Below are 16,065 nucleotides of genomic sequence, written 5' to 3' on the forward strand. Positions count from 1 at the left end.
AACCTCAGATATGCAGATGACACCACCCTTATGGCAGAAAGTGAAGAGGAACTCAAAAGCCTCTTGATGAAAGTGAAAGAGGAGAGTGAAAAAGTTGGCTTAAAGTTCAACATTCAGAAAACGAAGATCAAAAAAAAAAAAAAGAAAACGAAGATCATGGCATCTGGTCCCACCACTTCATGGGAAATAGATGGGGAAACAGTGTCAGACTTTATTTTTGGGGCTCCAAAATCACTGCAGATGGTGATTGCAGCCATGAAATTAAAAGACGCTTACTCCTTGGAAGGAAAGTTATGACCAACCTAGATAGCATATTCAAAAGCAGAGACATTACTTTGCCAACAAAGGTCCGTCTAGTCAAGGCTATGGTTTTTCCAGTCGTCATGTATGGATGTGAGAGTTGGACTGTGAAGAAAGCTGAGCACCGAAGAATTGATGCTTTTGAACTATGGTATTAGAGAAGACTCTTGAGAGTCCCTTGGACTGCAAGGAGGTCCAGCCAGTCCATCCTAAAGGAGACCAGTCCTGGGTGATCATTGGAAGGGCTGATGCTAAAGCTGAAACTCCAGTACTTTGGCCACCTCATGTGAAGAGTTGACTCATTGGAAAAGACCTTGATGCCGGGAGGGATTGAGGGCAGGAGGAGAAGGGGACGACAGAGGATGAGATGGTTGGATGGCATCACCGACTTGATAGACATGAATTTGAGTAAACTCCAGGAGTTGGTGATGGATAGGATGGCCTGGTGTGCTGCAATTCATGGGGTCGCAAAGAGTCAGACACGACTGAGCAACTGAACTGAACTGAACTGAGCTGAAGGTTGAGGTATGATGGCTGGATTAGTGTTAGTGAAGTGAGAATGGAGCCAGGAGGTAGAGCGTATTTTCAAGGGAGTGATTGGAATATAAACTGAGCAGGAGAAGACAACCTCGTGAGTTGAAGGATTGTACTATGAGAGGCCAACACACAGCCGCCTTGCAGTCCTGGCTGCCCACCTGACAAGAACTTGGGTGGCTGTTGTTTACAGTAAAATAGTCACAGATCATAGTCCTTGCACGGAACCAGCACATTATCCAGGGCTGCCATTAAGAGTGCTGGAGAGAGTCTAGGTTCCTCACTCCAGGGCATCCCGTCTGCTCCAAGATGTAGGTGCCAGCCCCCTCGAGGGGGTGTGTGTGCTCTCTCATCCTCTGCGTCTCTGTAGTTACAGTTGCAGCATGTGGCCTAGCTTTGCTTACCTCTGGTCCTCTGGAGACCAGCTCTTTGAATGTTCTTTCATACCTAAGTCCTGTACACTCTAAAATGGAAGATTTGTGGATTCAAACGTAAAAAGACTAAGCTACTGAATTCATAATTCCAGTCTGCATTCTACTAGAGTTGTCAGAATGCCAAATGCCAAAGGAAACAGTGCTTGTTTCTTTCAAAAAGAGAAAAGCGGTTACGATCAAGATGACTTTCCAGGAGGATGTGGGAAGTCCTTGAGTAGCTGAGACTCCAAAACTTAGTGGGTTTTTTGTGTTCCATGGGAGGAGACAGGAATCCTTGGATTAACCTAAACTGGGTCAGAGAAGAATTTGCTGTTCAGGCTGAGGTTGGCCTTTTGTTGGAGATGATCTGCAACTGAAATAAAAAATTAACACCTCTACACCAGACCAAATGGAGTTGAGTTTGAGCAAACTCCAGGAGATGGTGAAGGACAGGGAAGCCTAGCGGGTCGCAGTCCATGGGGTCGCAATGAGTCGCACGTGACTGAGCGACTGAACGACAGCAACAGCAGCAGCAGTCTTTGGCAGGATCTCTCTTTGGACTTTAATAGGAGCCACATTTATTAAGCAAAGAAATTTCCCTCCTTTGTGCTATTTGTTAGTGCAGTGGCATTTGATATGCTGGAGCAGTTTTGTCGTCTTAGACCTAAATGTTTTGAAAGACAAGTTGTATTTTGTTTTGGCAGGAGACGGCTTCCTTGATGTTCTGCTAACTGCTGTACTTTCCCCTCTCATTCTAGCCTCCTTCAACATACAATCCACATAAACCTGTTCCTTACCCGATACCTCCATGCCGACCACACGCAACTATTGCACCAAGTAAGGAGCTCTTTCAGAGTTCACTTTTTTTCCTTTTTGCTCTTTATTTATTAAGTTGAAAGTAAAGGTTGGTATATATACTCTGGAAATCTGGAGCACTCATGAAATATGCTATGCTGAGCTTTCCTTTGCCCATAGTTGGTTACTCTAGGGTATTGGTCTACAACAGTGCAGAGGACTAAGAGGATTAATATCTCATTTAGGATATTTTCCTTTTGATAAATTAATTGTAGATTTTTTTTTCATTGTTACTTATTTATATAAGCTTTTGCTTATGGGTAAATCATCTTGAATCCCTTTTTTGATAGTTGGTATTCAAAGACATCATTAGTGCATTTAACTTGAAAGGGCCAAGTGTGTGTGCTTGACATAAAAGGCAAATCATACACATCTGGCAGGTTCTGCCCACCGTGCCCTTCAGTGAGTTAGGCCTGGAGCGAGCCTGCACTGGAAATAGAAGTCTCTGCTTGTCTAATTCGAGCTCACTCTTCACCCAAGCCTCCATGTAAAACGCAACTGTACTAGATGACACAGTTTTAGAAATAAAGTCGGTGGCTGTGTCAATACAGCTTGAACTCGGAATGATGCTAAATTGTACTTTTTTTTTCTATTATATTTTTATTTTAGGTGCTTATAACAATGCAGGTCTGGTACCGTTAGCCAACGTCATAGCTCCAGGAGTGCCCCCGCCACCTCCATATACTCCTAATCCAGTAGCAGCAGGTAAAATCAGGTTGTTATGGGGTGTTTAAAGGCAATAACTTTCTCACCTTACATTCGGGGGGACAGATGTGTGGTGTGTTATTGTCCTAACAGGGAGCACAGCCCCCAAGCCTGCTGATGGAGCCGAGTGTGTGACATCCAGGCTCCACTAGAGTGGTCTCGGTCCACATGCAACAGATTTCTGTGTGTTAATTTTGTAGCCTGCAGCTTTACCAAATCCACTGATGAGTTCTGGTCATCTTCTGGTAGCATCTTTAGGATCAGCATCTATGTAGGGTCTTCTGTGTATAGTAAGTATCATGTTATCTGCAATCAGTGACAGTTTAACAACTTCTTTTCCAACTGGGATTCCCTTTACTTCTATTTCTTCTCTGATTGCCATGGCTAGGACTTCCGAAACTATATTGAATAAAAGTGGAGAGAGTGGACATCCTTGTCTTGTTCCTGATCTTAGAGGAAATGGTTTCAACTTTTCACCATGGAGTATGAGGTTAGCTGTAGGTTTGTAGCATATGGCCTTTATTATGTTGAGGTAAGTGTGAACATGACCAGGCCGTAGAAACAGGAACCATTTCTCCTGAGTCGGACGCTGACAGGCAGTGGAAGAGCATCACTGACCTGGCGAGCGTCGCTCTTAGGGCACCTTGTGTCTGCCTTGGGGAGGAAAGGCTTGTTAGAAGGTGCTCAGAAGCGCTGAGCCTGCCCACACGCTTTCCAGGCCAGCCTTTCCTTTGGGCCCATTGGGAACTCAGGATATGAAGTGTAAATGTTTTTTTCTATCTTGTCAAATTGTTCCCCCAAAAGACTGCACCTGTTTATACCAGCCAGTGAGGGTATATGAGCATACCATTTCTCACACCCTTTTGAAATGGAATGATAACAGGTTTTTTGTTTTACTTTTGCCAATCTGATAGACTGATTCAGCTGATGCCTTCTTTTGTCTGTCTTTTACGAAAGTTTATTTCATTCAGCTATTTGATTTGACTCTCCTGAATTTTGTCTTGTTTAGGAAACCCTTCCCCAACCCAGAAGTGCAGCAACATCTATATTCTCTAATTACTGTTGTAATGATTGTTTTTAAGTGTATAGCTTTTCATTTACTTGCCATTTATTTCTGTATGTGTGTAGGGTAGGGCTAGAAGTGAAATTAAGTTCTGTCTTAATTTACTTTTTCCCTTCCCCAGGATTCAGAGTTACTTACTAAAGTTTAATAAATTCTTTTTTTCTAGTCAGAATGGCTTTGGTGTTTGCCATGAGTACTCTGATTAAAGTTGCAAAATCTTTTTTCTAAAATCTGTCATTTTATTTCTTGCCCTTATTCACAGTATGTTTTAACCTTAGGGTTTTACATTTTTGTGTAGACAGACAGACAGACAGAGGTTGTGGAAGAAGAGCTGGAACCATGTTACCTTAGTCAGGTATTTTTAACCCTAAGTAGGTAGGCCAGGTAGTCTGGGTCTTCTAAGATTCCTACTCCATCTGGAATTCATTTTCATGTCGGGTGAAGTAGAGGGTTATCTTAATTTTTTTTTCCAGACAGTAGTCGGTCCGTCCATGCCAGCACTGTTTATTAACTAATCTGTTTTCCCTGCTGCTTTGAAAGAATACATTTATCTTAAGTTTTCATTTACACACATGGCTCTAAATCTGGGCTCTTTATTCTGTTCCATTCTAGTTACTTTATGTTGCGATGATACTATATTGATTTAATTAGCAGATTTACAGTGTATTCTGACATCTAATAAAGCTAGCTTTCTCTCACTGTATTTTCGTATCTTTCTTACCCACTTTTGGAAATTGATTCTTCCATGTGAACTTTTAAGATCACCTTATGCAATTAGAAAAGAGTTGAATTTATGTATTTATAGTTACATAGTAATTTGAAGAGATGACTTTTTTATGATATTAAATTTTACCATTTAATTATATATATATGTGTGTGTGTCTTTAAATCATGGCAAGTGGTAGTGTTTTTCCAGGTCTTATGTTATTGCTTGCAGTAAGTGTTTTTTGGGGGTGGGGAGGTTTATTTGAGTTATAGCTGATTTACATTGTGTTAATTTCTGCTGCTTTCAAGAAGATTTTGTAGTTTTCTTCATATAGGTTTTTTGCCTTAGGTTTGTATCTAGGAATTTTAGAGGAATTTTTTTGTTACAATTATAAATGGATATTTTATTTGTAGCTGCTTGTTACTGATTTCCTATTTTAGTTTTTTCTTTGGAAGTCTCTTCTGGGTATAAAATGTCAGCTGACTTATACTTTACTGAGTATAAGTAAGCTGCCTGCCCTCCCCGCCCCACCCACCCCAGCCTTATTGGGAATTGACCCTTATTGGGTCCACACTTCTTTTTTGTTTTCATTTTTCAGAAGTCTTTTGCCTGTATCTTTATTTTTAATATTATGATATATACTAGAATCTGATTTTTGTAAACCAGTGGGGAAGAGACTTAATAGGGGTTTCAGATATTCATAAAAATTGCATATTTGTTCTTAGTCCTTCCATTTTATTTTTATGCTCATTATTATTCTTTTATCCAAGTTTTTCATTTTTCTTATTTTTGTTTACTTGAATTCATTCACATTGCTTTAAAATTTTTTAAAAACTTTTCTTTCCTTGCTCCTACTCAAACTTAGAATTTCTATCTTTAAATATCACTAGTGACCATCTTCATATTCTTAGTGGTTGTCAGTGTACAGAAAGTAAAAACAGCTGTCCTGCATCCCACCGTTGACTTCCATACTGCCTCTCCTTGATCATCAATTTGTGTCTCTTGATGGAATACATTTTTCCTTCTGTGCCTCTGAACTCATGGCTTCTTAACTTTGTGACTTCTCTTTGATGCCCTGTCCTCATATACTCACTCTAATTTTCTTTTAGTAGAAAATTTCTCTAATTAGCTTTTTCAAAAAGGGTAGAGCTGTAGGATTATAGATGAGAAACCCAATTCTCACTAATTTTCTTTATTAGACCCTTAGTCTCTTTCTATAAACTTACAAAGAAGACATTCCTTATCTTTAGAGTTCACAAATGTCTTTAGTCTTGGAGTTCAGATATTTCACCAGGATATTTAGGTGTGGATCTTATGGTTAATCCTTTCTAGAACTCTGTAAGCCCTTTAGATGTGAAAACTCAAGTCTTTAAAGCTTTGGAAAATTTTGTCTTTATATTCCTTTAATTAATGATATTTTATCTCTTTTTTCTCCTTCTAGTACTCTTATTTTTCAGTGTATTTGTTCTAAGTCTCTTAGCTAGTCATTCAGTACTTAAAAAAAATTTTTTTTGTCATCTTAAATGGAACTTTTAATTTCAACTATGTAATTTAGCTTTCAGTAGTGTTATTTCTGATCTTCACCATTCTTTGCATTTATTAACTTGGAGTAGATTTTTATATCTAAAATCTTCAGCTTCTCTGCTTGTTTTCTTACAATATTATGTGTGTATATATTCTTCATTTGCATTACAGGATTTTAAAGTTCTTTTTCTTCCATTAAATCTCTGGATAGACACTGTCTAAGTTTATTTGTACTCAAGTCCCTTAAACAAGCTTGATCTTTTTTACTCTCTGTGTCAGGGCTTGTGGGTTCCCTTTTTGCACTTTACGCCTGTCACACTGATGCTTTCTTGGGCAGTTACTGACAAGCCATGAGAGGTCATTTGTTTGCCACTGAATCTCTGACTAATGGCTTGGTAAGATGGGTCCTTTCCCATGGGGCTGGAGAGGGTGTGCTTTAGGCCGTTGGTCTCATGGCTTCAGCTCGGGCAGTTCCCCCTGACATCTCCTAGCATGGGGCCTTTTCTAGAACTGAGTACAGCAGTGGACAGAGCCACTTTCTCTCTGTTTGCTTGGTGACGCACCCACCTTGTGAGATTGGCCCCTCGGGTGGCAGTAGATTCTGCCCTCAGCGTCCACCTCCCCCTTCCAGGTCTCCCCTGCGTTGTAGGTATGGTGCCCAGCAGTGCTTGTCAGCTTAGCCGGTGACAGTGGCTCCTGTCTGCACTCCTACTGCACTCCCTCCTAGACGCACACCAGGCCTTCCACCATCTTTCCTAAAAGCCTTCTTAAATGAATCTATAAAACAACAGTGTTTGCTTAAAGCCCGATATGGAGAAGTGGTGGGGACAGTTGCTCATAATCCTTGCAGTCTTCCTATAGTTACTACTATGATTTTTGTTTATTTCCTTTTTTTTTAATAGGCATATATTGTTTTTCCTAACACAGTATACATAACATATTCTGGATTTTTTTTCTTTTACCCCAGTCTCTGATTATTATGATGGTGAATAATTTGATTAAAGCTGGAAATCAACTTTTATTTATTTATTTATTTTCTCATAGAGAATGAAGACCTCTCCAGTCAGTCAAAACCTACACAGAATCAAGGTAAGCACCAAATTTGATGTCTGTCCTGGCTGCCTGCTCTGTTTTCCACTGAGATCAATTTGAGTTTGAGTGTATTTGAAATCTTTATGCTTTAGGGAAAGTTCCTGGTTAAAAAATTTAATTAATCAATGCTTGCTAAAAGTGACTTTAAGAGTGATACATTTTATTAGAAAATGAAATTTTGATGGTGGTACATTTTAAAGACATTGCATGCAATATATAAAATATAATCTATAAAATGTCTATCTTACAGAATCATCTAAGAAAGCTTTGAAATCCATATTAACTGGATTTAAAAATAATCATATGTCTCTGTTGCTGTTTGTAAAACTTTGAAGCTGTCTCAGTGTTATGTGGCATTATATCTGCATTCACTTCACATTGTATGATATTCGAAGCCTCATTTTCTTAAATATATAAACAACATTTCTTTTTGATAAAAACCCTTTTTTGACAAATGCTGTGTCAAATAGATCTTTTAGACTTAATTATTTCAATAAGTATTCAGAGTAGTGTAATTTAATGTAAGGAAAGAAGAAAGAGTTGATGAAGGGGCAGCAGAGCAGGAAGCGCAATCAGCAGGTGAAGGTGAGGCAAGGCCTCCACGTGGCAGCGGCTCTGTGATGTTTTCCCCTCCCCATAGTGGAGGATGTGTGCGCTCAGGAAAGAGATGCTGTCTGCTGTGAGACAAAACCTGGGACCAGTTCTCACGTAGCAGAGTAGCACATGAATCTGAGCATCGCAGTGCACAGGTAGGAATCTTGGGAGAATTCCATTCCCCGAGAATGTGTGGCAACAGTGCTTTTTAGCTGGTAATTTCTAAGGCAGTAGCATAGCAGGGAGGAAAAGACCCTAAGTGAGATGTCAGGACATAATAGTATTTGATCTTGGCTCTGGTACCACCTGGTTTTGTAACCTTGAGCAGCTGATTTAGCTTCTAGCAAAGGGAGATTAAGGAAACTTTAGCCTTTATGCTCAGCTTTGTTAATAGATCTGTTTTTAAAGAGAATAAACAGATTAAGTATCATCAGCACCTTTATTGGAAGAGCACACTTTGCTTTTCCTTTGCTGTGTTATGTTAGCATACTTAAGATTGTTTTTCCTTTTTGAACCATATTACAAAACAAGTATAGTGCTTAAGAACACAAGTATGACAGACCTTGCTGAAGTCTTGGTTCTGTCACTTCATAGCTGCATGACCTTTTTATCATCATCATTATTGATATCACTGTGGTAAGATCTCTTACTGAGATCTACCCTTGTAACCAATTTTTAAGTACACAGTATAGTATTGTTAACTGGAGGCATGGTGTTGTACAGCTAATTTCTAGAACTCACTCATCTTTCATAACTGAAACTTTATGTCCTTTGAACACCACTCAATAGCTGCATGATCTTTTAACAAATGACTTAATCACACTAAGCCTGGGATTGCCCATCTCTAAAATGGGGATATCAGTGCCTGTCAGGGTTATATGAGGACAAATGAAATTATGGGTGTAAAGTACTTAGCACAGGATCTAACACGTCGTGTTTTGTGGTATTTCCCACAAAAGGAAAGTGTTATTTCCCATGGTATGGTTTTGAGGGGTGGGGGGGTTCATTTTTGTTTTGTTCCACTTTGACTGCAGGCACTGTGATTAATAGTGCGTGGCTTTTGTGTCATTATACGTAAAGCTCTCCAGCAGAGGTTGCTATAAAGAACACTGTGGGAAGCTTGGCTTTCCCTTGCCATCTGTCATTAACTACATGGTCCTCAGCGTGAAGTTAAATAAGACAGGGAATTCTCAAATGTTTTCCCCACCAGATGTTTCCCACCCAATGTTAACCTAAATCATTTTTTGGTACATTATTTACAAACACGAAACTAGGCATATATTCCTTGTGCTTCTAGTTCTTATAAAACAAATGGAATACAGAGCTACAAACCTATTTTCATATGTACTCTCAACTTAAAATGATAGTGATTTTCTTGAAACTAGATTACGGCTCATGATATGAATATGGTATGAACTACAGATCTTTTGTGGAGAAGGAAATGGCACCCCACTCCAGTACCCTTGCCTGGAAAATCCCATGGACGGAGAAGCCTGGTAGGCTACAGTCCATGGGGTCCCAAAGAGTCGGACACAACTGAGCAACTTCACTTACTCACAGATCTTTTGAGTTTAATGTTTATATATTTATGTTTTACTATTTGTCAATTCTCCTCCCATATTGATTGTCTAAAACAGCTGTAAAATTTGTTCAGCCCAGTGCAGCACCCTTTGGCCATCACTTAGTACAAATGCATTACGTGGATGTGGGCTTCCTCCATTCTTGTCCTGTGGTCCTTTCTCCATCTGTAATTAACACAGTGCATCACTTTATGGACCATGTCAGCTTCCTTATGTCCAGAGTCTTTATTATGCGTAGATTTAAAAAGTGAAGTCTTAGTCCATGAAAAGGTCTTTCAGTTGATTATCACTGCAAAGGGAACATTCTCCATTTACAACTGAAACAGACTTCAGTGTGAATATAGCATGGACGGTAGGTGTCATTATGACATTAACTACCTAAGTCTTGCATTCCATTTGGCACCAACAAGATCAGAAGCTAAGGTTTTCATTTATTGATTCAGGAGGGAATCCCAGGCATTCCCAAAATGCTTGTATTATTTGTAGAGTTTATCAGAATAGAAGTACTACAGAAGTTTTGAGAATAAGTCTTTGGGTGGGTTTGAGAACTGTAGCTGAAGTAATCGTGAGATATCCAGCGCAGCAAACACTTACTAAACACGTAAATGCCAGGCCCTGGGCTAGGTGTGAAGACTAAAGATGAACTTGATATGGCTTTTGCCCCTAAAGCCTAGGACAAACCAAGTAAAGTTAGAGGTTAAGAGGAGTCAGTATGAGAAAGTGCTTGGGGGAAAATCTGTAGAGATTTTGGTAATCAGCTCCCACAGTGGCAACCAAGAATACTGCAGAGATGGCCTGAGTATACTCGATCACCTTGTGTGCCTCTAGAGGGGATGATGTCCTTACAGCTCTTCAGAGAGGAAATGACTTGTAATACTGCTCTAGACAAGTAGCCTGAGAGAATGAGTACACCAACACTAATCACAAAATAAATTCTTTGAATTTTTTTAAAATTGGGAAGCTAGGAAAGGAAAGTTTTATTTGCTCACTTGTCAAGGCTTCCTCACTGTGAACGGGAAGGCTGTGCTGATCAGAGTCCAGAACTCTGCAGGATCTAACCGAGGCTGCCTGGTGAAAATGGAATCCAGCAATGTGTACACTGCAGTAGCCTCTTAAACCTGTCATTGGTTTTTCTTTGACATCTGTTAAATATTACATAAACTTTTATCCATTTTCTTTTGAGTTAACATTTGAACTCTCAGCCGTGATGATAACCTCTTGCCTCTCCTTCTCTTCCAACGCAGCATTCTCCACCCCAGCCAGTCAACTCTTTCCCCCGCATGGCTCCAATCCCTCGACACCCGCTGCAACTCCGGTTCCTACGGCTTCCCCTGTCAAGGCAGGAACTCATCCATCAGTGTCGGCCACCGCCAGCCTCCCAGGGATGAACTTGGCGAATACCGTCCTTCCTGTGTTCCCGGGGCAGGTCTCCGCCATTCACCCGCCTCAGCCCATGACGCCGAATCCCACGGTGATCAGGACGCCTTCGCTGCCGGCCGCCGCAGTGACCTCTGTCCACAGCACCACGGCCACGCCCGTTCCTTCCGTGTTTTCTGGCCTCGTTCCCCTGCCGGGTCCTCCCACCCTCCCAGCCCCGGCCCCTCAGGCCACGGCTGCGCCTCGGGCCACTCTGGCTTCCAGTGAAACGTTCACCAGCCTCCCCTTCCCCGTCGCCTCTACCGCTGCCGCCACCAACAACCTCAACTCCGCTTCACTGTCGTCGGTTTTCGCAGGGCTCCCCTTGACCCTGACGCCGGCGTCCCAAGGCGTGTCCAACCCGACACCCTCCGTCATCTCCGGGGGCTCAGCTCCCGGTGTCGCCTGTCCCCTGGCTGTGAACAGCCCCCTCCTGTCCGCCCTGAAAGGCCTCCTGACGTCCAGCGATACCAGCCTCATCAGCTCCTCTGCCCTGCCCTCTGCGGTGACCAGTGGGCTGGCCTCGCTCTCCTCCCTGGCCAACCAGGGCGCCGACCTCCCGGGCTCAGCCCCTAACAAGGGCTACGGGCCACCGCAGGTGCCCACGCCGGGCCTGGCGCTGTTCCCCGGGCTGCCCTCGCCCGTGGCCAGCGCGGCGGCCTCCACGCCACCCGCCCTGCCCACACCCGCCGCCCCCTCCTCGGGGCTGGCCGCGGCGGGCTGCGGCTCCTCCGCCGCCCACCCGCACGGCCCCGCGACTCCCGCCGTCACCACCCTGCCCGTGGTGGTCAAGACGGAGCCCACCAGCCCCAGCCCCACGCCCTCAGCCTTCAAGGGCCCGGCCCCCGCCGCCGCCGTGGGCGCGCTGGGCCTTTCCGGGGCCCTGGGCCGGGCATACCCCGCGGCCTCGGTGCCCATCAGCCTGCCATCCTGCCTTAACCCCGCGCTGCCAGGCCTCCCGGGGCTGAGCGCGCCCCTGACGGGCTCGAGTGCCCTGCCCGCCCTGCCCCTGGCCCCGCACGGCTCCTCCACACCCATCACCCCAGTCTTCACCGCCCTGCCTCCATTCACGTCTCTGACCAGCAGCTTCCCCCTGGCCGCCACCCCAGCCCTCAACCCCCCGGTCTCCGCGCCCGCCGCCCCCGCCTCCACCTCGGCGGCGCCTCCGCACCCTGGCCCCGGCTCCGCAGCGCCTGCGCTCCCCGGACTCTCGGCCCCGACACCTGCTTCGGCGGCCGCGGCCTTCCCCCTCAGCCTGCCAGCCGCCGTGCCCTCACTCTTCTCCGTGGCACAGGGCCCACTGCCGGCCTCGGCACCCTCCTACCCCGGCTTCTCCGTCTCCAGCGCCCCTGGGGCCCCCGCACTGCCTGCCTTCCCGGGGCTGCAGCCGCCCGCCACCGGTGCCGCCACTGCTCCGTCTCCAGCGCCCGTCCTCCCGGGCTTCGCCTCTGCCTTTAGTTCCAATTTCAACTCGGCTCTGGTTGCGCAGGCCGGGTACGTGCATGGTCTGGAGAGAGGGGAGATGGTTCTTCGCACGACTGATCGTGCGTGATCTCGAAGTTAAAATGAGTCAGAAGCGAATTGTTGGCCCAAAATTATCTTTTTCTGGGCCGACACTTAAAAGGGCTTAAAATGTTTATCTTAACCTGTTTCTTTTTGAGATAAATGTATAAACTATCAATGCCTGCTCAGATAATCAGCAGGGATTCCCTGGTGGCTCAGATGGTAAAGAGTGTAATGCGGGAGACCCAGGTTCGATCCCTGGGTCAGGCAGATACCCTGGAGAAGGAAATGGCAACCCCCTCCAGTATTCTTGCCTAGAGAATCCCATGGACAGAGGAGCCTGGCCCAGTACAGTACATGGGTCACAAAGAGTCGGACACGACTGAGTGACTTCACTTTCACTTTCAGATAACTTTTAAGATTTGCATTTGGTGATTTATGTTGACAAAACAGCAAAACATAAACTCACTGAATTCAGAATAATAGACTTGATAATGGAAAGTAAGTTTTACGTCAGTGCGTAAGACTTATGTGAAACATTTTTAATTCCTTACAATAGAGAATTTCTAGGATGTTTTTTAACATCTTAAGATAGTATTTGACAGATGTAGAAACAATAGCTTTTATGTCTGTCTTGCATGTTGACCCGTTCTCTCTGTTTCAGCTTATCATCTGGACTTCAAGCTGCAGGCAGTTCAGTTTTTCCAGGCCTCTTGTCCCTCCCAGGCATCCCGGGATTTTCCCAGAACCCCTCACAGTCATCCCTGCAGGAATTGCAGCATAATGCAGCTGCACAGTCAGCATTGTTACAGCAGGTGAGCAGCCCTGCCTGGAGCAAATAAGGATGGTAATAGGTATAACATAGCTTCTGTAGTGATAACCTTGCCATACAGATAGTGGTATTCCAGCACTGACCCAAAATGGCTCTTAGCAGAATGTCTGGAGATTTGATGATTAATTCCCTCTCCCAAATCTACAAATTATCCTTGTTTTCCTTCAGGAGAGTAACAGAGGTGGTAGAATATATTCATCTGTGTGTTTTTTCTGCTTAGAGACTTTTAAATCTCAGTCTGGAGATTTTTACATACAGAATCTTTAGATGTAACAGTTAAATTTTAGCTTGTCTTCTTTAGTTAAAGCTAAAGTAGTGGACCATTGAGGCAAATTTTCTCCAGAAAACCTGTTCTTTTTTTAAAGAATGTTAAACACTTTAAAGGCATTTCTATGCACCTCTACCATCTGAAGAAGTCTGAATGTTTCTTAAAAATTTCAGGAGACTGAACAGACTTACCTTGCCCCAGCATTTTTTTTTTTTTCTTTTAAAGAAAGAAAAAAGTGGGACTGGCCAAAGCGAGCACAGGCCTGATGGAATTTGGCACTCTGCTCACCTGTGTGTTCTTCTTTCTGTCAGGTCCACTCAGCATCAGCTCTGGAAAGCTACCCAGCTCAGCCGGATGGGTTTCCTAGTTACCCTTCAGCACCAGGAACACCATTTTCTCTGCAGCCAGGCCTGTCCCAGAGTGGGTGGCAGTGAATACATTTTAACGCATATCCTCCTGCAGAGCAACGTCAGAATTGCCCGAGGACCGCAGTGAACCGTCTGACAAATGTGAAGTTGGCCAGAAGTCAGGAAATGGGGCTAAGGATGATCCTGGGGAAACTGTGATAAGAGTTAAAAAAACACAGTTGCGTTCTTTAAAAATGTTTTTAAGTGTGAACACTCCCCTATGTAAATATACTGATGACAAATTGTACAGAGAATAGTATTTTAAAAAGTGTTTGGGGACTTTTCACCTGCACCCTATGACATTTCGAACGGTGTACGTGAGCGGTGTAGGGGACTACTAGAGAGGATGTTGAACTCTTTCTAGCCGAATACAGCCTTAACTCTGCCTGTACAGCATCCACTGACAGACGTAATGGTCGTGCCTCAGACTTACAGGTTGCATGTGGCCCTGGGGGAGTTACCACCCTTGATACGCTTAAGTGGTTCCTATTAGCATCGCTGGAACTCAGTATCCATATTCCAGATATATCCACAAAAGGGAACTTGAGACCCACCATTATTTTTAACCCCTGACATTAACAAACATACATGTACTGCTGAATTTAACCCAGTGTATTTCAGGTAAGTGAAAATGGTGCTTCATATAGTCCTTAGAATGACTTTCAGGTGTTTTCAACTAAAAACATATATATATATATATATATCCAGAACTACTTTCTTACAGAAATACAAGTAAGGCCTGTGATAATTTGCCTTCAAAACATATTTCTTAATCTCAGCAGTATCCAAATGTGAGTGAGGAACATTGGACTGACCCTTGGGCCACCTCTATTACTCATTGTACTCTGGAAGCTCTTGGTGAATGTTTACAATCATGGGATGTAGTATTTCTATTTGTACTTAGAATCAAATGCTTATCTAAAATAATGATGTGACAACAGATAGAGAAGACTTTGCTCTGTTAGTAAATATGCAGTGTGTACTCTACTTAAGGACCTGTGGTAGTATAACATGATTGAATGTCATTAATTTAAGTAAAATAACTGCCACATTCAGGGGGATCGGGGGAGTAGCAAGAATGATTTCCAATCCTGTGATTAAAAGTATGAACTATAGAATCTACTGTGGTACATTTCAGCATCTAGAAGTTTTACTTTTATAAAGACGGTGTCTAGAAGATGTTGCTAATGTATTTTCCTTCAACATGGGGAACAAACTTTTTAAGTATATTAATAAATATTCCTGTATGGTCAGTTTTTAACAGTTTTTTAAAATAAACTTTATGGATACAACAGATTTTATGTGTTTTATTCAGCGCTTGGATAAGTATTTTAAGTTTTTGTCTTGGAGCTAACATATAGGACATTTTTGTCTGAATTTAGTTGGAAGTCAGCGTCTACTACTGATGCTCACTTAACACCTCACGTGAATGTTGAAACACAACTAACACTTGACACGGACTATTTATGGCTGTAATCATCTTCCAGCACAGACTAGAAGTTGTTATTTGTTCTTTTTGAGTCTACACTCTGTGTGTGTGTGTGTGTGTGTGTGTGTGTGTGTGTGTGCGCGCGCGCGCTCAGTCACTCAGTAGTGTCTGACTCTTGGTAACCCCATGGACTGTAGCCCACCAGACTCCTCTGTCCATGGATATTTCCAGACAAGAGTACTGGAGTAGATTGCCATTTCTTCCTCCAGGGGGTCTTCCCAACCCAAGGATCAAACTTGGGTTGGGAAGTTTGATCATAATGTGTGTCCTGCATTGGCAAGCAGATTCTTTACCACAGCACCACTGGGAAACCCTCATAAGTTTAATCTTAAGCTTTACACTTGGCTTGCTAGATGGGTCTCATCTGCCTTTATAAAGTAGTGTCCCAGAATTTTAGAGAAGACTTAACATCAAATCAAGTTTAATGAGCCTTTTTTGTTTTTAAAGGTAACACAATAGTAGTAAACAATGTCAAATTTGGTTCAGTTAACATATGAAATAATAGACAATATAAAGTAAGTTGAGAAAAATGATCAAAGTTAACATATCCCCAGGGTCCTTGTACTCAGGAGGGACTTGATGATAAATTTTCAACTTTTAAACATTAGGCCCAATAAAATTTTATGCTAAGGGTTAAAAGTTGTGTTTTTAACTCCTAATTGGTGAGGAGGAGAAAATAGAATAAGAAAAAATCATCCAGAAAGAAAGCACAGCAAAGTGGAAGAAATAAGCACACAGCAAGGTGTTAGTTAGCTCTGATTGCCTGTCTGTTGGTTTCACAACA

The 16,065-nt window shown here is 43.0% G+C and overlaps 1 protein-coding gene across 2 annotated transcripts in view; it reads left to right on the top strand.

Annotated features, from left to right (window-relative positions):
* The window catches only part of PROSER1 (proline and serine rich 1), a 30,892-nt gene extending 15,806 nt beyond the window's left edge, over positions 1-15,086 (top strand). For both annotated transcript variants that reach the window (XM_061434717.1, XM_061434718.1), the window contains 6 exons: positions 2,006-2,084; positions 2,712-2,807; positions 7,145-7,189; positions 10,611-12,276; positions 12,950-13,100; positions 13,697-15,086. In XM_061434717.1, coding sequence (XP_061290701.1) covers positions 2,006-2,084; positions 2,712-2,807; positions 7,145-7,189; positions 10,611-12,276; positions 12,950-13,100; positions 13,697-13,819 — 2,160 coding nt within the window. In that variant the 3' untranslated portion in view covers positions 13,820-15,086. The remainder of the gene's footprint in view (positions 1-2,005; positions 2,085-2,711; positions 2,808-7,144; positions 7,190-10,610; positions 12,277-12,949; positions 13,101-13,696) is intronic.
* Positions 15,087-16,065: the final 979 nt, after the last annotated feature.

The sequence above is a fragment of the Bos javanicus genome, chromosome 12 (assembly GCF_032452875.1).
Source record: "Bos javanicus breed banteng chromosome 12, ARS-OSU_banteng_1.0, whole genome shotgun sequence".
Classification (NCBI taxonomy): domain Eukaryota; kingdom Metazoa; phylum Chordata; class Mammalia; order Artiodactyla; family Bovidae; genus Bos; species Bos javanicus.